The sequence below is a fragment of the Drosophila obscura genome, unplaced genomic scaffold (assembly GCF_018151105.1).
Source record: "Drosophila obscura isolate BZ-5 IFL unplaced genomic scaffold, ASM1815110v1 contig_179, whole genome shotgun sequence".
Lineage (NCBI taxonomy): Eukaryota > Metazoa > Arthropoda > Insecta > Diptera > Drosophilidae > Drosophila > Drosophila obscura.
The window spans coordinates 972,288-996,331 of record NW_024542766.1 but is presented as its reverse complement, the minus strand read 5'-3'; the positions used below and the strand labels follow the sequence as shown (position 1 = coordinate 996,331).

The following is a 24,044-nucleotide window of genomic DNA, read 5'->3' as shown; positions in this document are numbered from 1 at the left end:
AGATGAGACATGAGAATTATTCGAATAATTCGAGACGACTATTTTGCAACTTTATACGATATATTTCAAATTTTTTAATTTTTTTTTATTTGTCACATCTTTACAAAAATGTATGACGCCGAACGCCGCCGCCGCCGCCGCCGCGCCGATATTTTCGTGAGTCGGCGGCGGCGCATCAGAAAAGTAAAAAATCGGCGGCGGCGGCGGCGTGGCGCGGCGGCGTACACGTCTAGTATCAATAAAGGTATCGCGACCGGAATAAATGTATTTATAAAAAAAAAACATATGCCTTAATAGGTAAAAAACATGTCAATGTAGGATAATATATCATTATTGTTTCAGTGGAGCTTGGAACAACAAATTAAACATATATTAAAGGAAATATGGTATAAAAAATTCCATACGCATAGAAGAATTTTGGTTGACCAGCAACAATGACGTCACATTTAGTCAACATTTACATTTTATAACTTGGCCGTTTTTGTTTGAACCTTATTATGTAAACAATCCAATGAAAAAAAGCTCTGAAAACTAACCAAACCTGAATAAAATTTGTTGAGCAATTCGATCAAATTATTTGTTTAGGACTGAGAGGGCCACCTAGCCTGTAATATTAAACAGAATATCAAAATTAAGGAATATCACTGCATCCGTCAGTATATATACGGTAAATTTTGATAATGGCATGGTATATTTCGGTATATTTCTGGGGGTCAGGCGGTTTATTTTACCTATCAATCCGCGGATTGATAGAGCTGTCAAACGATTGATAGTTGAGCCATCGATAGTTTCGAGTGTTTTGAAAAAAACAATCGGTAATATCGTGATAGTATCGGGCTCAAATAATTATTACTAAAAAATTATATTAGACGCCATTTTTTTATGCGAAATAATACAAAGATTGTTCAAAATTAAACAGTTTATTCATACTCTCAAAATATACTATGTTACTAAGTGTTTGTTTCCGCATTGTTGGTCTGCAAAACTGCTCACGTTCTTCTTGGACCTCGATGTCTTCTTTTCCCGCATTTTCCTTGCCATGCATGTGTAAATGACATAAAAACTTTTAATAGATGCTCTATAATATTGTGCATATCTTATGTTCCATTGAACTCTTTTAGGAACTTGTCCATTGTAAAAATTAGATGTCACCAATTGATTTGTTTACAAATTTGTCTTCGTATTTTAGAGTAGCTCGATACTATCATGATAGTCGCAAAACCATCGATAGTAGCGGCTAGCAGCAAAACATCGATACTATCGATAGTGCCCTCGATGGTTTGACACTTCCGTTTCTTTTCTTTTCTACGCCCAGCAAGATGAAGTAAGTGTCAAAAATAATTTTGGATAATCGTAGGCATCAATGAACCGAAGCCGGCGATAAATACAGCTTCAGATAGTTAACAGTGCTAACTTATGTTTACTGATGAAATTTTTGAAAATGTAATCTCCTTTCAGAATTGGCTTGTGTGCATTCAGCGGGTACAAAATCTACCCTGGCCATGGCAAGACCATGGTCAAGATTGATGGCAAGGTAAGTAAACAAATCAGATATGAGCTAATTATGAGAGTATTAACAAACGGTTGGGATTTTTGTAGAGCTTCACCTTCCTGGACAAGAAGTGCGAGCGCTCCTACCTGATGAAGCGTAACCCGCGCAAGGTTACCTGGACTGTGCTCTACCGCCGCAAGCACCGCAAGGGCATTGAGGAGGAGGCCTCCAAGAAGCGCACCCGCCGCACACAGAAATTCCAGCGCGCTATTGTCGGCGCTTCCCTCGCCGAGATCATGGCCAAGCGCAACATGAAGCCGGAGGTGCGAAAGGCCCAGCGCGATCAGGCCATCAAGGTCGCCAAGGAACAGAAGCGCGCCACCAAGGCAGCCAAGAAGGCGTCAGCCCCAGCTCCCGCCAAGAAGTCTGCTCCCAAGACGAAGGCCGCCAAGGTTACGCAGAAGTCTGCTCCCCGCGTCGGTGGCAAGCGGTAAACAACACCCACGCAGAGAGACGGTAGTGAAGTGCTAATGTTTTAACAAGATTTAAGGAAACAAAGAAGTGAAACAACAAATTAAACGCTGCGAATGCAAATTTGCAGTTAAAAAAAAAGTTCAAACGCGTTTTTGATTTTTTCAAAAGTTCCCAACCAAAGTTATTTCTCTATTGCTATTGCCCGCAATGCCCAACGATATTTCCATGGTGGAAATATGTGAAAAAGTTCCCCATTATTGTGCACCGCTTAAATAAACAGTTGTCTGGAATTGGATCGGGATAGTTTGAGAGGAGCAACTTTATTAAGTGGTTAAAAGAAGGTTGACAAGGTCGTCCGTCTTATTTTCTGCATGGATTCTGATATCTGGCAGATCAGTGAACTTAAATGAACTCGGTGCTATACTTTTTGCGTCCGATGAAGCTGGTGAGGCGTCCGATAGCATCGCCGTGGGCAATGATATAGGTGAGGGTAGGCTCATACAGCTCGGTGACTGGCTGCTCACCGCACTGTTCATCCTGCGTGGTCTCCACGTGGACTTTGTGCGTCTGCAGCTCCATCAAGTGAAGGCAGCCCAAATCGGCGAGCAGCTCGAGCAGGAACATGAGATCCACTGGCACGAGGTACGGAAAGCGCAGAAACAAACTGTGGACGGTGCATCCAATGCGGGAAATGCACTCGCTGAGGACGGCGCCCAGCCAGCGGTCCAGGACACGACGGTTGAGCGAGGCATTCAGTCGAATCCATGGCTGCGGTCGCATCACAATTGCATCATGAGAGGCTTCGTTTCGCACCGCGTTCACATATGGTTCTTTCTTGGTGGATCTCCTGGGTCGCTTAGGCAAAGATTCCGCTGCCGCTTCATCGCTTTCCGAATCGCTGCTGTTCTGCTCTGCCAGTTTAATCTTTTTGGGCGGATTCGCCTGCTCCTGCTGCGCCTCCTCTTTGCGCTTTTGGCCAATGACTGCCTGCATTGTCGCGGGTGCTGCCGCCACCTGAGTCTGCACCTTTTCCCGCTCCAGCCGCTTGATGTGGAACGTGTGCACCACCCAGTTGCGTATGTGGCGCTTGTGCACGTACATGTGACTGGCGACGCCCACGCGCTTGATCAGATCGTGGTCGGCGAGGGCATGCAGGGCCTCCAGTAGGAAATCCCCCAGGGGAAAACTCGCTCGCAGCTCCATCGCAGGCACCCCCAATGGCTGCCGCTCAATGTAGTTGAGTATGTCCTCCATGTGTCGGATGGCATTGGCATCGTAGCACCGTTCCTTTAATGCTGGCAGAAGCGTCGCAACGGTGTTCTCGGTATAGCGCCAGTATGTGGCCCTGAAAGGAAGAGAAATATTCAGTTGGAAAGCGGCTTCCCAGATCTGTCCCTACTTACTTGAGCACCTTTGCCAGCAGAGCGGTGCGGAGGGTATCCGCCTCCTGTTTGGCCTGCTGATGATCCTCTTGCTGAAGAGCGTGCATGCCAATGGCCGGCAGATGGACCACGAATACGTCTTGCACCCTGGCGCGCTCCTCCTTGTTCATGGCCGGTTCGAACTCTTGCGAGCGCTCTGCCTCCCATATGTGCGCCTCGTAGTCGATTAGTTCCGAGCAGAGGACCCGCCAATCGGTGAGCTTGTGGAGGGTTTTCTCCGCCAGCAGTTTGCCCAGATCCTTGCACTCTAGCGGTTGCTGGATCTGCCGCCAATAGGCCTCCAGCTGCTGGGTCAGGGCCAGAATGTTCGACACGTCTACTGTGAGGGCTGTGCCCTCCAAATGGGCCTCCAGCTGGAACTGCGCCTGGGGTAGGGCATCGGCCACCAGTTGCTTCAGCAGGGGCCGGTGCTCATGGACAATCCGCTCCACAGCATTGAGATAGTTGCCACTCCGCATGATGCAATTTGTAAAGGGACAGTCGCCCTGTTCCAGGCGCGTGCTGCTGATGGTTACCGAATCGCCCAAGGCGTCGAAGGCACAAAAGAAGTGCATGACACGCAGGGGCAGCTTTGAGAGCTGAATATACGGACAGGACTGAATGCGATAGCTCAGGTTGGCGGGATGGAAGCGCACCCGCGAGGCCTGACGACTGCTACACTCGCTCTCCAACCGTTTGGAGTACTCCGTCTGCGGGGCGTTGTCCAAAATGCAGCTGTAGTGATCCAGAATGCGATCGGTCGAGGAGCCACTCGGCCTGGACATGCTCGTGGTGTCGACGGTCAGAATGTTGGCGGGCAAGTGCAGCGACAGCCTCAACTTGCCCTTGGCCACCCACTCGCCCAAGAGCAGCAGCTGCGCGAAATGGGGCGAGGGCAGGTGCTGCTCCTTCTCCAAATTGAGCTTCTGCTCAAACACGAAGTAGCTGTCGAAGACGGAATGGGCCAGCTTCACATAGGTCAATCGGTACTTGTACTTAGAGCTCAGCACGTGGGCTGGGCCAGAGATCTGGCGGTTCGACACGGCCTGGATGTTGCGTCGCTTCACTGCCACCAGCAGCGAATCCGCGCGAGCCTTGCTGAACGCGGCATTGAGCACCTCCTCGGAGAAGTGCTTGTATATCTCGAAGGTCTGCAGATTGAACAGCGTCTTGTCCTTGGCACAGCAGACCTGGCTGTGCAGCACACCGTGGGCAATGGCCGCCTGCAGCTCCGTTTCCGTGCTGGGATTGCTGTACAACACCTGCTGATCGTCGTTCAAGCGGCTGCACTCCCTCAGCTGGCTCCGATATTCATCTACCGTGTCGGGCAGCATAAACTGATTCCGCACAGTGCCATGCTACAAACCAAAAAGAGATTAATAAAGCGATAGAGTGAATGAACTTGGAATGGCACTCACCGAGTTCGTGATCATCTGATGTAGCTTGCTTAGGACGAGCACAAAGTGCACCAGCAGTGCCTCGTTTTGTTCGGTTTTGGTGGGATACTCTCGCTTCAGGCTGCCCATGAATCGATCGTTGTAGATCGAATTGAATTGCGGCTGCGTCTGCATCAGGTATATCCAGCTGGGCACGTCCGGGGCATCGCGCTTCATGCGCATGAGGAACTGCAATCGCCGCACACAGGCCTGCGTGGTCTTGTTGCAGATGCCAAGGTAGCGCCGGATGACGTCGCGGCAAACGAGGCCCACATTGTTGAGGGCAAACGATAGCACCGGAGCGTCAAAGAACAGATACACAGCGCGTCCCATCTTGAGTACGCGATCCTCCTCGGGCAGCCAGTGGACGCGCAGTGTGCGCATATTCCTCATGGCATCCCGATCGATATCATCCCGTGGGCCGCATTTCCTTCGCGGCATCTTGGCGCTGCTGGCCGTGCCTCCCGCAGCTCTGCGAATTGGCAGCTTGGGCGTCACCTTTATGCGGGTCAACGCTCCCAGTTTCCGCGTTTTGCCGGCATACGTTTTCAGAGCTCCGGCGGCGGCGCCCTTGCCCGGCTTCGTCTGCACCCACGACCAATTGCGGAACTGATGGGCAAAGAGAAGCGAGCTGAGGCCAGCGGCGCCCAGCTGGTCGCCCGGCACTGTGCCATTGTCCAGCTCCAGCGCCTGGTCAAAGCGTCCAGGCCCAAAAAAGGACAGGGGCTTGAGGCGGGCCGCCGTTTTCTTCTTGTCGGCCAGCTCCTTGCGGAATCCTAGCTTTGTGTAGACGCAGATGTGCTGCAGCTTGGCCCAGTACTGGGCTATTTGGTCGCGATTCTGGAACTCAAACCGCAACTCCATGTAGGTGCGATCAGCGCTGACCTTCTGGTAGTTGTGCTCGCTGCTGGCGGTCGTGTCGAGGAGTCGGGCACGCTTATTCAGATACACCCACCGCTGGACGGAGTCGCGGCCCAGCTGCAGGTCGCTCACCTGAATCAGTCCCATGTGGTTGAGCAGGCAGAGGGTGCGGGCATACAGCTTCTGCAGACGCGAGCGAGAGACTATGTTCTCCAGTTTGAGCTGGGAGAGCAGGTAGTGCTGCCGTATGGGATGCTTTAGCTGCAGCCGCAGTCTCTCCGCGCTATCCTCGCGCTCAATGCGACAGATGCGCAGCAGCAGCGAGAGCGGCATGCGATCCATGGCGTCCATAAAGAACACCCAACCCGTGGGCTTGTCCACATAGCTCGGAAGCGGCGGTATAAAGGTGCGCCAGCTTATCTCAGAGTTATAGGGCAGCACGGGCGTCTCGTCCGCCCGCCACTCTTCCAGAAACTGACGCGTCTCGAGAGCGGGCTCCACCTTCTGCCATTGCTCGACCAGATCCGCCGTCATGGCCAATGGTCTCTGCTCCCTGGGCATCTCGTAGATCACGTAGTAGAGGAACTCGTGCAGCGTTCTGGCCAACAGCAGCTTAGGGGCCGGCGTCTTGGCTGCCTGGGCCTTCTGCCGGTCAGCGTTAAGCTTCTTGCTGAGCATCAACTGTTTGCGCTCCTTGGGCGGCAGCTGCGCGGGTCGTTGCAGCCGCTCCTCGGTCATTAGGTGGAAATTACTCTTGAATCGCAGGATCTCCCTTCTAAGGAGTTCATGATCGGAGCCGATTTTGGGATGCGTCACCAAGCGGTAGACGCGCAGCCGTTGCTCATACTGCAGCGTCACCTCGTACACATTCACGATACCAGCATCGATCATGGACCGCAGCAGACGATAGAGTGAGCGGCGACACAAGGTGTCCTCGTAGCCGGCTTTGCGCTCCTCCTTCTTAATGCTGCTCGACACATTCATCAGTTGCACGATGCAACTGTCGTCAATCATTTTCACAATCTGCTCCTTGCGACGCAGGTGACGCTGCGTTTGCCTGTCCAGTTTGACGTCCTTCAAGTTGAAGCTAAATGGATTAACAGTCGCCACAATCTCGGTCACATCTCGAACCATCACGTCCGAGCTTTCAGGAATATTCTGCAAAACATTGGGGAAGGTTTATTGCTTGTCCACTGGCTACCAAGGATCAAGAGTATCTCATCATCGCCCTTACCGGCTCATCCTTGCACTGAAGCTGGAGTAGCGTCTGCTGCAGTTCGATCTTTTTTATTTCGACTTCAGGCGCTTGGGCACTGGCCACGTACCGTATGATGCGCATCCTGCCCAGCTGCTCGGAGTAGTCCTTGATCTGGCCGAGCTTCATCAGGTGCTTGAGGAAGCCGCGGATCGCCAGCATGCTGATGCCCACATACTGGCACAACTCGTTGGCGGTCAGTCCACGATTTCCGAATCGTGCAATGGCCCGATGGCACTCCCGTTCCGGCGGCATATCCAAAAAGCTGTGCTGGTGATCAAGAAAATCGAGCTCCAGCTTGTCCTCCCTGCTATCCTGATCGTTCTCGTAGAGATCCTTATACGCCAGATCGGGGTTCCTCAGCTGCAGCACAACCTGTTTGCGCTTCGATGGCTTTGGCTCCTTATTCGATTTGGGGTTGGAGCTGGAGCTGGAGCTAGCAGCTTCTGGGGCGGCGCGCGTCACGTGATTTGTCTCGAAGAACTTTCGAATGTTGTGGGTCAAGAGGAGCTTCTTCACCTGCTTGCGACTGATGTGGCCCAGCCGCTCGGGTATTTCGGTCAGCGGTATGTGGCGACTGCTGCTCTGCGTGATATCCAGATACAGCCTGTCAATGCTCTTCTGTGTGTGGCTCTTGTATATGCGAAAGAATCGGGGCAGCATCAGCAGCGACGAGTTGGTGAAGCGACCCTTGTGACGCTCATTGTACACTTGGGCGGCAATCAGTTGGAGGGCCAGCAGCTTGTTCCTATACGGGGTCAAATCAGATTCTCAGGTCAATTATGGGTTGAAATGGATGGAATGCTTTCCTCACTTGATGTAGAACACGACGCTGGCGTCCTTGCAGTAGTTGCTCAGCCCCCAGGGACCGACTGTCGTCAGTCCATTATAGCGCGAGCGTCCTATCGCCTCCCAGCACACGTATTGCTGCACGGGCATGTCCTTGGGCGTCATCAAATTGAGCGGTGTCAGGGCCATGTGCCGCAGCTCTTGTGAGGCTACCGCAACGAGTCTCTGGTCCCAGTGCTCCGTGGCCTGGGCGGCCGTCCATGAGCGTAGCTGGGCCGCCTTGACACGCTTGCGGGTCTTGTAGTCTTCACAATTGCCCATTACGTTGCCCTCCTGCACGGGGGTGTTGCGGTAGAGCAGATAGGGGCACTGCTCTGCCACCGTGGCCACGCCGAGCTCTGGATCCTGATCGTTGGAGCGATCGTAGGGGGGCATTAACGGTCGCGGCGAGGGCAGCTCATAGAATTCCACTTTGCCGGGGCAAGAGCGCAGCAGCAGGGTCCACACCTGATCCCGCAAATTGTCGGGCAGCGGGGAGGGATCAAATTCCAGTCGCACCGCCAGTAAGCGCCACAGGTCTGCGGATTGCACCGTATGTAAATTACAAGTCTCTGTCTCAGTGGGGCGAGTGTCTTACCTGGCAGCGTGACGCCCTCCAGGCCTTCCAGAGCAATTTCATCGAAGATCGCGTTGATCCAAGATCCCTCCGAGGTGGCACACATGCTAGACGCTAGTCAGTGTTTATCTTTTAGCCACAGCAGAGCAGGAAAACAAGTAATTAAATTTGTTGCACTTATTTTGCATTTGTTTGCCAATCACATTAAAAGTTATCGATAGTTGTTGATAGTAAAGTCATCGATAGTTTTGAATGTTTTGAAAAACAATCGATAGTATCGGGTTAAAATAATTCTTATTAAAAAACCATTGAAACCTTTTAGGAACTTGTCCTTTGTAAAAATTAGATGCCACTTGTCGATTTGCTTACAAATTTGTCTTCGTATTTTATAGCAGCCAATCCAAACATATCAAAAGCGCAACGACTGTGGCTCGATACTATCATGATAGTCGCAAAACCGTCGATAGTAGAGGCTAGCAGTAAAATATCGATACTATCGATGGTGCCCTCTTTGGTTTGACACTTCTATATCCCACAAACACCAGAAAATGTCCTCCGCCATGTACTTGGAGAACTATCTGGATGGTGAGCCCATTATTAGCGTAAAAGTACCTGCGTGTAACCTATTTTATCCAGGACTGGAGAGTCTGCCCACCGAACTGGAGCGGAACTTCAAGCTGATGCGAAAGTTGGACGATCGCGCCCAAACGGCAATGAAGAGCATTGACAGCCATGCGAAGGACTTTATGCGCAAGCTGGCCGAGAGCGGTGCCCTGGGCGAGGAGGAGCGTAAAGAGCGTTTGGAGGATATCAAGGCGCTCTTCGGCAAGGCCAAGGAATACAGCGACGACAAAGTGCAGCTGGCCATACAGACGTACGAGCTGGTCGACAAGCAGATCCGCCGTCTCGACAATGATTTGGCGCGATTCGAGGGCGAGATCCAAGAGAAGGCCTCGTCGACGCGCGCCAAATCCGAGGAAGCTGTGGCCAAAAGTAAGTGTAGCCTCATTTGGCTTGCTCAGATGCGTGTAACCCGTTCCGTTCTCTGGCTATTGCAGAGGGTCGAAAGAAAGCAAAGGACGGCAAGGTGACGGGGAAAAAGAAAAAGTCTGCCTCCTCGGATGAGGAAACTGGGCGCGGCGGCAGCACCCAAACCAATGCCAATGTCAGCCTCAACTCCAGCAGCAATGCTGGAGGCCAAGGTACCAAAAAGAAAAAGTCAAAGGTAAATCAAGAAAAAGAAACACGCAAGGGGGGCGCACAAAAGGTAAATCATCATCATCAACATTTCGTCTATGAATCTTTTAGAGTTTTAGTTTGATTGCCTTCCGTTTAGTTCCGTTTCGATTCGTTTCGGTTAGCCAATTGTACTCGTACTCGTAGTCCTCCTGCCTGGTAATCGCACAATATCCCACGTATTCATTTCCATCAGCCTTCTAACTAATCATTTCTATCAGTTGCATTACTCATTTTTCCCCCCACTCTCTGCACGTGTCAACCATTTGAAATCGCCTGCTCACTGACGCACACTACTCCCTTTGATCCCACAGAAAGTCGTCGAAGCGGATGACTCGGAGAAGGACTCCTGCCACACGGCCGCCACACATCCGAGCGATGTCATGGACATGCCAGTGGACCCCAATGAACCAACGTACTGCCTATGCCACCAGGTCTCCTATGGCGAGATGATTGGCTGCGATAATCCCGATGTGAGTGTAACCCCCCCATCCATTCATTGTAAACTCCAATTTCATTCCATCCTTTTTGCAGTGTCCCATCGAATGGTTCCACTTTGCCTGCGTCGGTCTCACCACGAAGCCCAAGGGCAAGTGGTTCTGCCCCAAGTGTACGCAGGACCGAAAAAAGAAATAGAACAATTCGCTGATAGTAACATACTTAGTCGCTAGCTAGTTTAAGTACACGTACAATTTTAAATAAAGGTCTACCTCCCAATGTGGAACATCAATCTGAGATTAACCACCAAAAGGTGTTTTATTGTTTATAGCCATCTGGCTGTCTTGTTTTCGAAGCCTCCTTCTGGCTGTTAAAACTCGGCTTTTAGTCAGTTTCTGTATGTTTATTGTAGTTAACGTTGTTGTTAATTTCAATTTTTTCAATTCATTGGTTTAAAAATAGAAGAAAAGAAAACCTTATCCAAGGTACATACTACAATATAACTGTCAAATCAAAGTTAGAAATAAGGAACGAAAAATGATAGATAAAACGAGCTCCTGCTCAATGATTGCTTTGGGAGTTGGCGTCTATCCATATCCTCCATATGTAGTAGCGTGTTGTGCGTTTAGATTTTGCTATGGTCTTTACTTTTTGGTCATTATCTTCAGATACTCGAGCGCATTTTGGGCGGCATGCCGTTGTGCATCCTTAGACGTGGGCCCAGTGCCGTGGCAGACGCCAACGGGCAGCGTGGACAGCTGCACCAAGCACTGGAATTGGCCCGTGAAGGTCTTCTCCTCGATGTCCACGTAGGTGACCTCGAACTGGTTCTCGGCTGCAATATCGGTCAGAAGCTTGGGATGATCGACTGTGGCGTTCTTCAGGCATGTCTTCTGAAATGAAATAGGTGAACAAATTATAATATATATCTTTATTATTATATAGAATCGAGGGGTGGGCAAAGCGCGTCGGCTGGCCATCGATTCGCGATTGAAATTACCTGTAGTTTAAGCAGTTTTTTGCCCGTCGCATTTTTGAGGGTCTTGTGGAACTGTGACACTTTGTTACTGTGCTGCGTGGTCAGCGTCGGCACAGTGATATCTTTCAAATCACCATAATAATTATCATTAATGCGAGACTGTAAATAAGAGCGCAGCGTTTTCTGTTTACATTTTGTACTCTTTGCACGAACCAAACACCACACACCCAGAGTTAAATGGTGAGTTGAAATATATCACTTGGGAGTGAGTATGGACTGGGGACTGAATGGTGCAGAATTAACCAATCAACACAAAATATAACAAATAATTACAGCCACCAACTAAACAACATGGGAACAGCATATAGTAACCGATGCTGATGGTAGACAATGCATTTAAAGGATTGCCAATTTAGAAACAAGGAACATAACTAAAGGTATAAGTAAACGTAAAATAAAAAGAAAATGCAACTGGTTAGATCTACATTCAATTTAATTGACATTTGATAGACATATAAGTTTATAAAATTAAAAATCGTGGAAGTGGAACATTTGGAAAGGGAAAATGTTTTTGAAACATGCATCTAGATTTCGAGCAATTCAAATTTGGAACTAATAGTGTGGTAGGGTTCGTTAACTTGTATACTCACATCGCCCTCAAGCTCGTTGCAGACGTCTGGTATCTTTTCTGCATCGATGGGCGTGTCCTGCAGGCGACTCCACATTTTGTGAGCGGCCAAACGTTTGGCTATCTTCTTGCTCTTGCCCTTGCCAATCTCACGGTGTTGCAGTATTGTGCAAGCGATGGTAAAGAGCCGCTCATGGGGCAAACCCATTTCGGTTTCAGTCAAATACGATGGCGGCGGCCACCGGCGCTGCATACACAACTCCTGCAGCAAACCAATGGGATTGCCCACAATCTTGTCGCTAACGCTGTTAAAACAAAAACCAAATGTTTTCTGTGCATGGAATACAGGGTTGCGGTGTCGCAGGGGTTATACTTACTCGCCAACTGCTACATTGCAATCTCCGCCACTTCCAGCGGCCGTGGCGTCAGCCACAGATGTGGCGGTGCTACTGCTAGCAGCCTCCGTCAGCTGGGCTCCCATTAGTTTGTCAATCAGAGCACGAGCCGCGGCATGCTTGGCCTCCTTTTTTGAGCGTCCGGCTCCCATGGCCGTAAAGGGCGTGTCCTTGTCCTTGAATGACACGCGAAAGCGAAACGTTGGCTCGTGTATGGCCCCCTCGATTTGGACCAGCTCGTAGCCGGGCGTGATGCCACGGCGACTGAGGATCTCCTGTAGTATGCTAACGGGCGTCTTCATGGCCAGTCCATTGGCATCGGTTTCGCTGACAAATGTCATGGCATCGTCGGTCGACGATGACGCGTCTATTTCGGTCATCTGCATCTGGATCTGCTGCTGTGGCTGCAGCGGCTGAGGCGACTGTCCTGTTGTCGAACTCTCCTTCTTCACTTTGCTCGGCCGTTGGGTCCTTGCGTTGGATCTGTCGACATTGCCATTTGTCAAACTCCCAGCTGTCGAGCTGGCCGATGTGTCATACTGACGCCGGGGAGCAAAGCCAGTCTGGACGGGCTGCGACGATGTTGGTTGCTGCTGCTGCTGCTGCAATGGCTGCATTGGGTGCTGCTGTTGCTGCATTGGGTGCTGCTGCGGTGGCTGCTGCTCTTGCTGCGGCCGCTGCATCTGCATCTGGTGAACGTGGTTCTGGTTCTGTTGGTGATGCATGTTCTGCAGCTGATTCGGCAGACCGTGACCATGATAGTTCGTCTGCTCCATATTTTGAAATGTATTCCAAACGTATCTGACTGGGAAAAATAATGTTGATGAAAAATCAATATTTACGGCCATGCTCATGCTCGGGCAAAAAATTGGAGCTGCCAAGCTGCTCCCCTTGCCAGAGTGTTTCCTCTGAGTGATTTGATTACTTACGGCTGATGACCGATTTTAGCTGCCTTTTATTTAATAATAATTTATTAACGGTTAAGTTAATAATTTATTCTTAAATAAAATACACCAAAATCAAGTCGTAGTCCGATTTATTATACCCGTCTGACTCCCAATATACCGAAATATACTTCTCATGCTAAGAAAATACCGTAAATATACCGAGAAAAACAAGGAACTTAGCCCACTTAACCCCTGTCTATTTATACAGGTGAACATCTTGAGTTAAACCGCGAAAAATAATGCTTCTTGTAAACCCTTCTTGTATATCCTTTATTTTCTTTACTAACAAAACAAAAACGACCGCAATATCTTTCAACTGAACTGCAGTAAAAATTTTAAAGTTTCATGATATTCGCGCATAAATTAAAATACCCCCTGGTCGAGAATGGGTTAGCGCTCTGTCTTGTTGATTGGAAATTATATATCTCTATTATGATATTCCGTTTAATATTACCAGCTAGCTATGCCTCTCAGCACTGAATATATGACTTCATCAGATGAATGAATTAATTTTCTAGAATAGTAGCTAATTTAAATCAGTCTCCTTTATTGAATTTTTTAGGAAATGAGGATTAAACAAAATGGGCCAGCTAACGCACTAAGGTGTCCTGAAGAGGCGGAATGAGTAGTATGTTGGTTGCTGGTCAACCGGCTTCAGCTATGATATGGAAATTCCATCTGATTGATAATATTATATTCTACAAGATTGGCTAATTTTAAGGACTCCCTTTTACGGAATTGTTTTTCAAGTTTCATAATATTTTCGCGTAAATTATAATATCTCCGGCGACAATGGGCTAGCTTTTAACGGAATTATATTTCTCTATTTTGATGTTCAGTCTTATATTATCAGCTAGCTAGGCCTCTCAGCACTGAATTTTTCATTTTATTAGATAGATGAATCAATTTTCTAGAATGGTGGCTGATAGAAAGCAGTCTCTTTTATTGAATTTTTTAGGAAATAAGGTTTAAACAAAATGGGCCAATGCATAAAACGCACATAAGTGTGTCCTGAATGAAATATGTGAACGGAATAAAATGTTCTATGTTCGGATTGCTGATAAACCGGTTTCAGCTATGATATGGATATTTTATCTGATTGATCATATAATATTCTACAAGATTGGCTAATTTTAAGGACTCCCTTTTACATAATTTTTTTTCAAGTTTCATAATATTTTCGCGTAAATTATAATACATATCTCCTGGTCGACAATCGGCTAGCGTTCTTTTCTGTTGTTTGGAAATTATATTTCTCGATTTTGATATTCAGTTTAATATTATCAGCCAACTAGGCCTCTCAGCACTGAATATATAACTTCATCAGATAGGTGAATCAATTTTCTAGAATGGTAGCTAATTTTAAGAAGTCTCTTTTATTGGATGTTTTAGAAAAAAGGGTTTCAAATGGGCCAAGCATAAACGCACTAAGGGCCTGAATGATAGGCGGAGTTTAGTGGGCTATAACCGGTTCAGCTAGTATGGAATTTTTCTGATTGACATATTATTCCAGATTGGCTAATTTTAAGGCCCTTATACATAATTGTTTTTCAAGTCTCATAATTTTTCGCGTTTTATATCTGGCGAAATCGGCTGCGCTTCGTGTTGGTTTATTTCTCTATTTTGATGTTCGTTTTTATTATCAGCTAGCTAGGCCTTTCAGCACTGAATTTATAATTTTATTAGATAGATGAATAAATTTTCTAGAATGGTGGCTGATTTAAAGAAGTCTTTTTTATTAGATGTTAAAGAAAATAGGGGCTAAACAAAATGGGCCAATGCATGAAACGTACATTTGTGTGTCCTGATTGAAATATGTGAACGGAATAAAATGTTCTATGTTCGGATTGCTGGTCAACCGGTTTCAGCTATGATATGGATATTTTATCTGATTGATAATATAATATTCTACAAGATTCGCTAATTTTAAAGACTCCCTTTTACAGAATTGTTTTTCAAGTTTCATAATATTTTCGCGTAAATTATAATATCTCCTGGTCGACAATGGGCTAGCATTCTTTTCTGTTGTTTGGAAATTATATTTCTCTATTTTGATGTTCAGTTTTATATTATCAGCTAGCTAGGCCTCTCAGCACTGAATTTATAATTTTATTAGATAGATAAATCAATTTTCTAGAATGGTGGCTGATTTAAAGAAGTTTCTTTTATTAGATGTTTAAGAAAATAGGGTTTAAACAAAATGGGCCAATGCATGAAACGTACATTTGTGTGTCCTGATTGAAATATGTGAACGGAATAAAATGTTCTATGTTCGGATTGCTGGTCAACCGGTTTCAGCTATGATATGGAAATTCCATCTGATTGATCATATAATATTCTACAAGATTGGCTAATTTTAAGGACTCCCTTTTACATAATTGTTTTTCAAGTTTCATAATATTTTCGCGTAAATTATAATATCTCCTGGTCGACAATCGGCTAGCATTCTTTTCTCTTAATCGGAATTTATATTTCTCCATTTTGATGTTCAGTCTAATATTATCAGCTAGCTAGGCCTCTCAGCGCTGAATTTATAATTTTATTAGATAGATAAATCAATTTTCTAGAATGGTGGCTGATTTAAAGAAGTCTCTTTTGTTAGATGTTAAAGAAAATAGGGTTTAAACAAAATGGGCCAATGCATGAAACGTACATTTGTGTGTCCTGATTGAAATATGTGAACGGAATTAAATGTTCTATGTTCGGATTGCTGGTCAATCGGTTTCAGCTATAAATATAGACATTTTATCTGATTGATAATTTAATTTTCTACAAGATTGGACTGGATTGTTTATAAAAAAAGGTTAACTTTACACAGAAAAGGTCAACAACAAAATAAAAGCATAAAGTAGGCCTGAAATGAAATGTCACTTAGCACTTGTTGCTTTTCTACTGGTACTATGGAAATCTTTAATTAATTTCATTTATTTCCTTTAATCAATGCTAAACAATATCATTTTTCGAGCTTCTTTGTACTCTGACGGTCTATTGGGGAGCTTCTGGATTATATTATGTTTTGATGTAGCTGATCCAATACAAAGAATGTTGCGTCCTGTGCCTAATTTTCAATCAAAGCTAATAATAGTAAAACTAAATCTACACGGGGTAGTGAAGTGTCTTATTTCGTACGATTCTGCTTTGTCCATTGAATGTCTGGTTTGATAATACATTCTTCCATGAATACCCATACTTATACTGATTTTTAATACCCATATTTAATTATTGCTCCATTTGTTGTACATATTATATATTTATTTTACTGTTGTATAGGTAATGCACGGGAAACAACATTCAATCAAATCAAATGCGATTGCATGCGCGGAATTGTGTAGCTTGAAATGCTCGTGTGGGACTCCCCTAGCAATAAACAAAGAATTTTATAGTATTTCTAAATCTGGCGCTCCACCTCATCTGCTTCATCTAATCATCGCTTAAAAAGTCATCATCGAGATTGACATCTGTCGTATCTATGTTATCATCCAGTGTTATGCCGTCAATCTCCAGATCCAGGTCGTCATCGTCGTCGTCGTCGTCCACAACATTGACGGCTGAGCTGGCTTCCTGGGCGCTGGCCACGGGAACCTGAGCGGAGAGAGGGGCCGCCTTTATTTTCTCTTCCGGCTGGCCTCCACTCTGCCGCTCGGCTGAGTTCAGTTCCTCGAGAGGATTGCGCTCGCTATTCAAGGGCAGCTGTCCAGCCAAGCGGGCTGGCACCCTGCGAGTCCTTTCCTCCTGCAGATGCTGCTCCACGCGCAGGGCATCAGTCAGCCCAGGAAAGAGATTTGTATACTGAGCTGGATCGGCCAGCGATTGGCCGGCCTTCTCGTTGACCTTGCCCAGCTCCTCGCGCCACAGCGCAACCACACGCGACATCTGGCTGGGCAGATATGTGCGGGCAAAGAATGCCGCCTCGGGCAAGCGGTTGTTTTCGATGAGAAGGTCGAGGCAACGGTGCACGTCCGAACGCAGGAATGCGGCCAGGAAGGAGGCGTTGTGACGTGCCATTACAGAGGAGACAGCCTCCACCTCCTCGAGCATCTGTGCATCGCCCGAGGCAGTGGAGAGCATCAGCAATCCACTGAAGTCATTCGCCTTCCTCATGCACTCCTGGACCAACGCCATGTTATTCTTGCGCGCCGCCACATCCGCCAGCTGTGACCATTTCTGGGAGTTCTCGGCCTCGCGGGCCAGCCTCAGGGCTATGTCCAGCTCATCGATTTGCAGGGCCAGGTCAAACTTGTGGTCAGCGTCGGTGGAGACCTGCAGAGCCTGAGACTTGAAGCCCTGCTTCTCGAGAAAGTGTGCCACTCTGGTGCGATGCTCTTTGGGTATGGTCGGCAGCACCTGATCGGCCCGCTCAAAATCGCGACGCATCACGGCCGTCTGGTATTCCAGCACCGACAACTGTAGGCAGAAGCTGATCACATTCAGCTCCTTGTCGCCCAAATACAAGCGGTTATCCTTGGGCACGTAGCCCAGCAAGTACATGGTGCGATCCAAATGCGACACGGTCACAATTTCACCGCCCACATAATAGTTGATGCGATTCACAGAGTTCGTATAGATGAAGCAGTCGCCAACCCACAGTCCCGTCTTCACAGATTCAGAGACCTCGCCTGCAAGCACACAACAGCGTTAGATGCTGGTCTCAGCAGATCTGGTTTGTATTGTGGTCTTACCTAATACATTGAAAGCACTTTCCACACCATCATCCTCCAGACCCTCCTTGGATTCGACGGCATTCGCTACTTGGGCCGTGTCCACGCCCAGTATGAAGTAGGAATCGTCTGTGGCCAAGCAAACGAGGCTGCCGCTCTCATTCCAGAACACGTTCTTTGGCTGCACCTCAATGCGACGCACCAGCTGGAGGGTCTCCCAGTCGTAGAAGGCCAGGCCCGACGAGGTCTTCACGCCAAAGTAGTATCCACCGTAAATACTCTCGGCCCCGTACTCGGGTGTGAAGCTCTTGCGCTCCTTGAAGTTGCGGAACAACCGCACGGTGCCATTGTTCTCGCGTATGGCATACTCGTTGCTCTCCAGTGCCCAAACGAATTCCTGGGCCGAGCCAAAAGCCTTGTTGCGCAGAGCCATCGATGTGTAGATTATGTATTCGCCATCGCCGCAAACAACTACAAAGCGGCCATTCGGATTATGGGCAATCGTCTGTGGGTAGATCTCGCAGGCGCCCATGTCCTTGACGGCAACGGGCAAGCGTTCGCCATCCTTAATCTCAGTGCCGTCGGCAATGGTCTTTAGATTCACCTGCAGGAGCAAAACAAAATCAGTTAATCTTGCGAAAAATCAAGGATTAGATGGGATCGCTCACCTGCTGCATTTCCGAGTGTTTGGCCCAAACGATTTTACCGCCAACTACATCCATAGACATAGCGGGCTCCTCACGGCCCACCTTGATGATGATGGAGCCCTCATCATAGCCGAGGGCCACGTTGTTGGTGCCACGCATGCTGGCAATGGTCCACACGCGTTCGAAGCCATAGTTGAGGCAGGTCTCCAGGCGGTATGTGCCGGAATGCCAAATGCGAACGGTGCCGTCCTCGGAGCCTGTCAGCACAATCGGCAATTCGGGATGGAAACAGACTGCAGAAATGTTCTGTGCGTGTCCCTCCAATGTTTGCACACACGTCTTGTTCTGATAGTCCCAGATCTTGACCAATCGGTCATCGGCGCCCGAAATCAAGTAGGGCTTATCCCCGCCATGATAATAATCGACACAATTGACGCCCTTTTCGTGTCCCTCCAGCGTAAAGTTGGCAAAATTGGAGCCCAACTGCCAGACCTTGACCGTGCGGTCCAACGAGGCAGAGGCAAATGTATTGTTATCCTTCGGATTGAACACGATCTGCATCACATAGTGGGTGTGACCCTCGAAGACACGTTGGCAGGCCCACAGCTTCTCCCAGTTCCACAGCTTGATGAGCATGTCGTCTGATGCAATTCGAGGTACGAAAGTGAAACCAAAATTATTGTGGAATGAGCTGATTAGTGCTGTGCAACCTACCGCTACTGGTCAGCACGAGCGGCTGCGTGGGATGCACGGCAATGCAGCGCAGGTAGTCCGAGTGCGCCTCATACGAGTGCACCTTCTCCAGAGTGTTGTAGTTGAAAATACGGATTTGCATATCATCCGATCCTGTTATGATCCAGTTCTTGCGTGCCACGAAACGGGCGGAGCGTACAGGGACGTCGCATACCTCGAAATCTTTAACCATTTGCTGGTTTTCATAGTTCATGATGTGTACGTGGCCATTGTATAGGGCGCACAACATCCACGGCTCGGCTGGATGCAGATCCACGCACTTGACGCGATCCGAGCGCGACGTCAGGCGACGCTTGATGTCCAGTTTGAGAGGCATCGCTTACCAATTAAACCAACCCAAACTCTGTTCAAAGAATAGTATTGCGGCGAGATGAAGAAAACTCTTTTGCTGTGCCTACGGCTCGCTCTTCTTCTTGAATGTTAATGTGTCAGACCTGTGCTAGAGTTGTCGCCTGCCACGTTCGAAAGGCAATCGATATTTCGTTGACGCTATCGGTGCTCCAACTGGTCGTATATTATTCCCGTTTTTGCAGCAAAAGGTAATGTCATATGTTGAATAATACATTTCCTTCAAGGGAACGTTCATTAATTATTAATATAGACATCTTTCTATGTATATATCGTATAACGCTAACAAACATAATTGCTAAGCAGCTGGTATCGATATATCGATATGAAGCATTTAGCGATATATCGATATGAAGTATTTAGCGATATATCATGCCATTCAACAACCCTACACGTCCACGTCCTCTTCTGACTGCATTTGGCTATATATTGAATTGCCGCTTTAAAACTGTATAAAACATGTAATTGCTCAGTTAACAGAACAAAGAGTATCTCAAGATAAGCACATAAAGCCCATTAAGCGAGGAGTGCGAACAGCCCTGATGTGGATCTCGGGCCAGCTAGTGTTGCTCCTTCTGGTGGCACTTGTTGCCGCTAAAACAAAAACTTCTGCTGTGCAGGAGGACGTGTCCGAATACAAGGACTTTAAGAAACTACTGCGCACCAAGAACAATGTCCTGGCGCTCTATGTGACTAGTGCAAAGGCAGCGGCCTCCGAACTGAGGGTGTTCCGTGAGGCTGCAGAGGCGATACGAGGCACCGGTACCATGTTGCTGGTGGATTGTGGACAGCAGGACAGAAAGAAATTGTGTAAAAAGCTGAAAGTCACACCGGACCGGTACACGCTCAAGCACTACAAAGATGGCGACTATCACAAGGACTACGATCGACAGGTGAGTGTCGGTTCCATTGTGACGTTCATGCGTGATCCGTCCGGCGATTTGCCCTGGGAAGAGGATGCTGACGGCAACGATGTGCTGCACTTCAGTGACTCTGCCACATTCACGAAACACCTGCGCAAGGACATACGACCCATGCTGGTTATGTTCTATGTGCCCTGGTGTGGCTTCTGCAAGAAAATGAAGCCCGACTACGGCAAGGCGGCCACAGAGCTCAAGTCCCAGGGCGGCTATCTGCTGGCAGCCATGAATGTGGAGCGCCAGGAGAATGCACCTGTACGCAGACTATTCAACATAACAGGTAAGCCCTCTCTCGTATGCAAACTGCGCACCACAGCCTAAACATTTTGTTTCTCAGGATTCCCCACACTAATCTACTTTGAGAACGGCAAGCTTCGCTTCACCTACGAGGGGGAGAACACCAAGGACGCCTTGGTGGCGTTCATGCTGAATCCCAATATAAAACCCACGCCCAAGCCCAAGGAGCCCGAGTGGTCAGCTGATACCAACTCGGAGATAGTTCATCTCACCAGCCAAGGCTTTGAGCCCGCACTGAAAGATGAAAAGTCCGCCTTGGTCATGTTCTATGCGCCCTGGTGCGGCCACTGCAAGCGCATGAAGCCCGAGTATGAAAAGGCAGCCCTGGAGATGAAGCAGCAGAAGGTGCCCGGTCTATTGGCCGCCTTGGATGCCACCAAAGAGCAGCCGATTGCCGAGAAGCACAAGGTGAAGGGATACCCAACGGTCAAGTACTTTGCGAATGGCGTCTACAAGTTTGATGTCAATGTGCGCGAAGCATCGAAAATTGTTGATTTTATGCGGGATCCCAGGGAGCCGCCGCCGCCACCACCACCAGAAAAGAGCTGGGAGGAGGAAGATGACAGCAAAGAGGTGCTCTTTCTCAACGACGAGACCTTCAGCTCGACGCTGAAGCGCAAGAAGCATGCGCTGGTCATGTTCTACGCCCCCTGTAAGTACGAAAAAGAGTCCACAATTGGATCAAATATTATATTTCTGTCTATTTGCTCAGGGTGTGGACACTGTAAGCACACCAAGCCAGAGTTTACAGCGGCCGCCACAGCGCTGCAGGATGATCCACGCGTTGCATTTGTCGCCATTGACTGTACCAAGCATTCCGCACTCTGTGCCAAATACAATGTCCGTGGATATCCAACAATTCTGTATTTCTCCTACCTGAAGATCAAGCTGGACTACAATGGTGGACGCACCAGCAAGGACTTTATTGCCTACGTGAACAATCCGCCGAGCACAACGGACCACACTGAGCTGTGATACGCTGTCGACACACCTAACTAACGATAGTTCTTTCTCATTATTTAGCAATCTCAGTTCGTGTAATAATTCTAGTTGTATTCCATTTCTATTATTAATTTCCCCATTAACCGCAAAGTATATATGTATGTATCTATGCCCACGCCTTGGCTAACTAATAAATTACGTTTAAGCTTCATTGGAACTTACTGGACAACAGTGGCACATTGATGCGTCTCTCGAGACCGGGCGACTGTTGTCTGTCTCTGATGTGGGTTGCTAAAAAACATCGTCGAACTGCAATTCAAAGAAGGTGATATATGCATATGCATATTCATATGCTTATGAAGTATAATTATTTGCAATTCTTTTATTGTACAAGTGTAATTTCAATAGTTTCTATTTGCTTTTAAAACAATATTTAACCTTATATTAATATATTTTGAATTCAATAGCTATGTAGAGTTATATAAAGCCTTATCCTTGTGGCACACATTTCATGGTGGCAAATTGCATGCACACTCTAGTATATTGCACATTCGCTTCGCTGTGGTGTTCTATGAAATTTGATTTAGGTTTTTTTTTTTTTGCCAAAATGGTTGAAATGGTCGCAAGAAATAGGAGAACGGATCGAAGGGTCTGTTTTGAAGGGCAGGGAGGGGGAGGAGCATTGTGAATGGGAATCAAAGAGGAGATCGAACTTAACTTAACGCTTCGTCTCATCATCGCGACTTTGGACCTTGCTCCGGCTCAGACTGCCCAGCCAGCTGCCTCGCTGGGCATTGGCCGTGTACTCCTCGTTGATCAGATTAAAGTTGCTGAACATGTCCTTCATTTTGAGGGCACGCGTGCAGGAGTAGTTCTTTGTGGCCACATACATTTTGGTTAGAAATTCGGGCATTTGCTTCTGCGTTACCCAGGACTTGATGTTCTGCGGTATGGGTATGCCAGGGTCATCGTAATAGGTGAGTATGAAATGCAGGCCAGGCTCTTGGAATCCGCGAAATGGCTTGATAACCATAAGGCTCCAGTAGTCGGTTACCCTCACCTTTCCGGACAGGTCTGGATATGTGCTGTGCTTGGCCCCCCGATTGCAAATGAATATCATCTTCCGCGTCTCATCCTTGATGTAGCGTCGACAGTAGACATAATCCCGGTTCGCAAACAGTCGAGGCCACTGCATTTCCCAATAGATCAAATGCGAATTGCTCCCCGGCACGGGATCCTCGCTTATAAGCTCAAGTCTAAGGGCCGTGTCGTCCCACTGCCGGCGATAGTCAAGATCTGTTTGCACATGGAGGAAATCGTCTGCTGTGATGTCATCAAATCGCGCATATACCTAGTGATATTGGTAGGGAACCACAAGCATTACAAGCTTTAAATTTCAGAATTTCCACTTAAGTTTACCTTATATGAGTACAAAGAGGACCGTTCCTCCCGCCTCCATATGCTAAACTCATTTTTACTAAAGTACGGCTCCCATTTGTGGTCGTCCTGAGCCTGAATCCGAACCACTCCCGCTGGCGCGTCCCGAGTATCGAACCCCATGGGTGTATGACAGTTTCGTATGGAGCCGGTGTCCGGACCAGCGTCCGGGCCCAGCCCCTGCTTGCTCGTCGACGGGACTGTTGCACCGCTCTTCCGGCACTTCTGATTCCCCAGCTGACAGTAGCAGTATTTCATTTTCTTTGCCTTGCAGCGTTCACATAGCTGGTTATTTGGCAGTGTGTTGATGAACTCAATGTCCCGGCGACACATGTCAAAATTGGAGAGTGCCAAGCGCTCCTTGTTCCAGTCGAAGCCATCGCTGCCCATCCGCTTTATGTTCAATCCCATGAGACCCACCGCACTCAGCATTAATCCACGTATGGGCGGTTGGAGCTCTCGACGGTAGTAGGTGCGCCATAGCTGCTTGAGACCCTGTGTGCCGTAGACCGACTGATAGAATGTCAGCAACTGCTGGATGCGACGAGAGCGTTGGGCGAAGATGGACTCGCACTGATAGCTCCAGGCGCGCAGAGTCTCCCGGGACTGGGTCTTTATTGCCAAGACAAATCGATTGAGCAGCATGCCGGCTAATTCAATTGTCTGCCCCCTGCTTGCATAACAGCTGAATGGGGGACGGGGCTGCTCACTGTTATTAATGGTCCTCCACGATAATTTACTCGCACACTTTGTCACATTCGTTGATTTCAAACTGATAATTTTGTTTCTGTGTCCTGGCTATTGACTTGACAGGTGTCCCAATGCACGACAGGTTGGTTATGTTATTGCTACGCTTATCATTTCTAACCAATTAAAAAAACGTGCATGCTGCACATTTGCTATGCTTATGTTATTGTTGGTGTTGTTGTGTCGTTACAGGGTGAAGTGTTGTGAAATGTGTTGTGGCAGCACTGAACAGTGGAAACATTAAACAAATATATATATAATATATATGTGTATTTACCGAGATGCCTGATAAGCAAATTGTTTCGTGCTATCTGTTTTTTCTTGTATG

At 47.7% G+C, this 24,044-nt stretch overlaps 7 protein-coding genes across 11 annotated transcripts; 3 read left to right on the top strand and 4 right to left on the bottom strand.

Moving 5' to 3' along the window:
• The first annotated feature begins 1,290 nt into the window (after nt 1-1,290).
• LOC111072493 (60S ribosomal protein L24) lies at nt 1,291-2,261 on the top strand. Its single transcript, XM_022364407.2, has 3 exons — nt 1,291-1,324; nt 1,459-1,534; nt 1,600-2,261. Exons 1-3 carry the CDS (start codon nt 1,320-1,322, stop codon nt 1,984-1,986), a joined length of 468 nt encoding a protein of 155 aa, XP_022220099.1. The 5' UTR covers nt 1,291-1,319; the 3' UTR covers nt 1,987-2,261.
• LOC111072491 (general transcription factor 3C polypeptide 1) lies at nt 2,258-8,557 on the bottom strand. Its single transcript, XM_022364406.2, has 6 exons — nt 8,366-8,557; nt 7,754-8,306; nt 6,919-7,687; nt 4,806-6,842; nt 3,370-4,745; nt 2,258-3,311 (listed from the first exon to the last, which is right to left on the bottom strand). Exons 1-6 carry the CDS (start codon nt 8,448-8,450, stop codon nt 2,369-2,371), a joined length of 5,763 nt encoding a protein of 1,920 aa, XP_022220098.2. The 5' UTR covers nt 8,451-8,557; the 3' UTR covers nt 2,258-2,368.
• Nucleotides 8,558-8,818: 261 nt separating this feature from the next.
• On the top strand, nt 8,819-10,315 carry LOC111072484 (inhibitor of growth protein 4). Of its 2 annotated transcripts, none has more exons than XM_022364397.2 (5): nt 8,819-8,929; nt 8,981-9,337; nt 9,403-9,569; nt 9,895-10,053; nt 10,115-10,315. In XM_022364397.2, exons 1-5 carry the CDS (start codon nt 8,893-8,895, stop codon nt 10,214-10,216), a joined length of 822 nt encoding a protein of 273 aa, XP_022220089.1. In that variant the 5' UTR covers nt 8,819-8,892; the 3' UTR covers nt 10,217-10,315. The 2 variants fall into 2 exon arrangements, with proteins under 2 accessions (XP_022220089.1, XP_022220088.1); XM_022364396.2 differs by having other exon boundaries at nt 9,403-9,611.
• A 91-nt stretch (nt 10,316-10,406) lies between these two features.
• Nucleotides 10,407-12,681, bottom strand: LOC111072480 (interferon-inducible double-stranded RNA-dependent protein kinase activator A homolog). Of its 4 annotated transcripts, none has more exons than XM_022364388.2 (4): nt 12,003-12,681; nt 11,648-11,930; nt 11,019-11,156; nt 10,407-10,911 (listed from the first exon to the last, which is right to left on the bottom strand). In XM_022364388.2, exons 1-4 carry the CDS (start codon nt 12,656-12,658, stop codon nt 10,663-10,665), a joined length of 1,326 nt encoding a protein of 441 aa, XP_022220080.2. In that variant the 5' UTR covers nt 12,659-12,681; the 3' UTR covers nt 10,407-10,662. The 4 variants fall into 4 exon arrangements, with proteins under 4 accessions (XP_022220080.2, XP_022220081.2, XP_022220083.2 ...); XM_022364389.2 differs by having other exon boundaries at nt 10,407-10,908; XM_022364391.2 differs by lacking the exon at nt 11,019-11,156.
• Nucleotides 12,682-16,197: 3,516 nt separating this feature from the next.
• On the bottom strand, nt 16,198-19,455 carry LOC111072475 (coatomer subunit beta'). The gene is made up of 4 exons (XM_022364383.2): nt 18,987-19,455; nt 18,294-18,913; nt 17,647-18,229; nt 16,198-17,583 (listed from the first exon to the last, which is right to left on the bottom strand). The coding sequence occupies exons 1-4, from the start codon at nt 19,339-19,341 to the stop codon at nt 16,388-16,390; spliced, it is 2,754 nt and encodes a 917-aa protein (XP_022220075.2). The 5' UTR covers nt 19,342-19,455; the 3' UTR covers nt 16,198-16,387.
• Nucleotides 19,456-19,748: 293 nt separating this feature from the next.
• Nucleotides 19,749-21,743, top strand: LOC111072479 (protein disulfide-isomerase A5). Its single transcript, XM_022364387.2, has 3 exons — nt 19,749-20,573; nt 20,631-21,242; nt 21,303-21,743. The coding sequence occupies exons 1-3, from the start codon at nt 19,916-19,918 to the stop codon at nt 21,563-21,565; spliced, it is 1,533 nt and encodes a 510-aa protein (XP_022220079.2). The 5' UTR covers nt 19,749-19,915; the 3' UTR covers nt 21,566-21,743.
• Nucleotides 21,744-21,899: 156 nt separating this feature from the next.
• LOC111072481 lies at nt 21,900-23,904 on the bottom strand. Its single transcript, XM_022364393.2, has 2 exons — nt 22,952-23,904; nt 21,900-22,883 (listed from the first exon to the last, which is right to left on the bottom strand). The coding sequence occupies exons 1-2, from the start codon at nt 23,612-23,614 to the stop codon at nt 22,251-22,253; spliced, it is 1,296 nt and encodes a 431-aa protein (XP_022220085.2). The 5' UTR covers nt 23,615-23,904; the 3' UTR covers nt 21,900-22,250.
• Nucleotides 23,905-24,044: the final 140 nt, after the last annotated feature.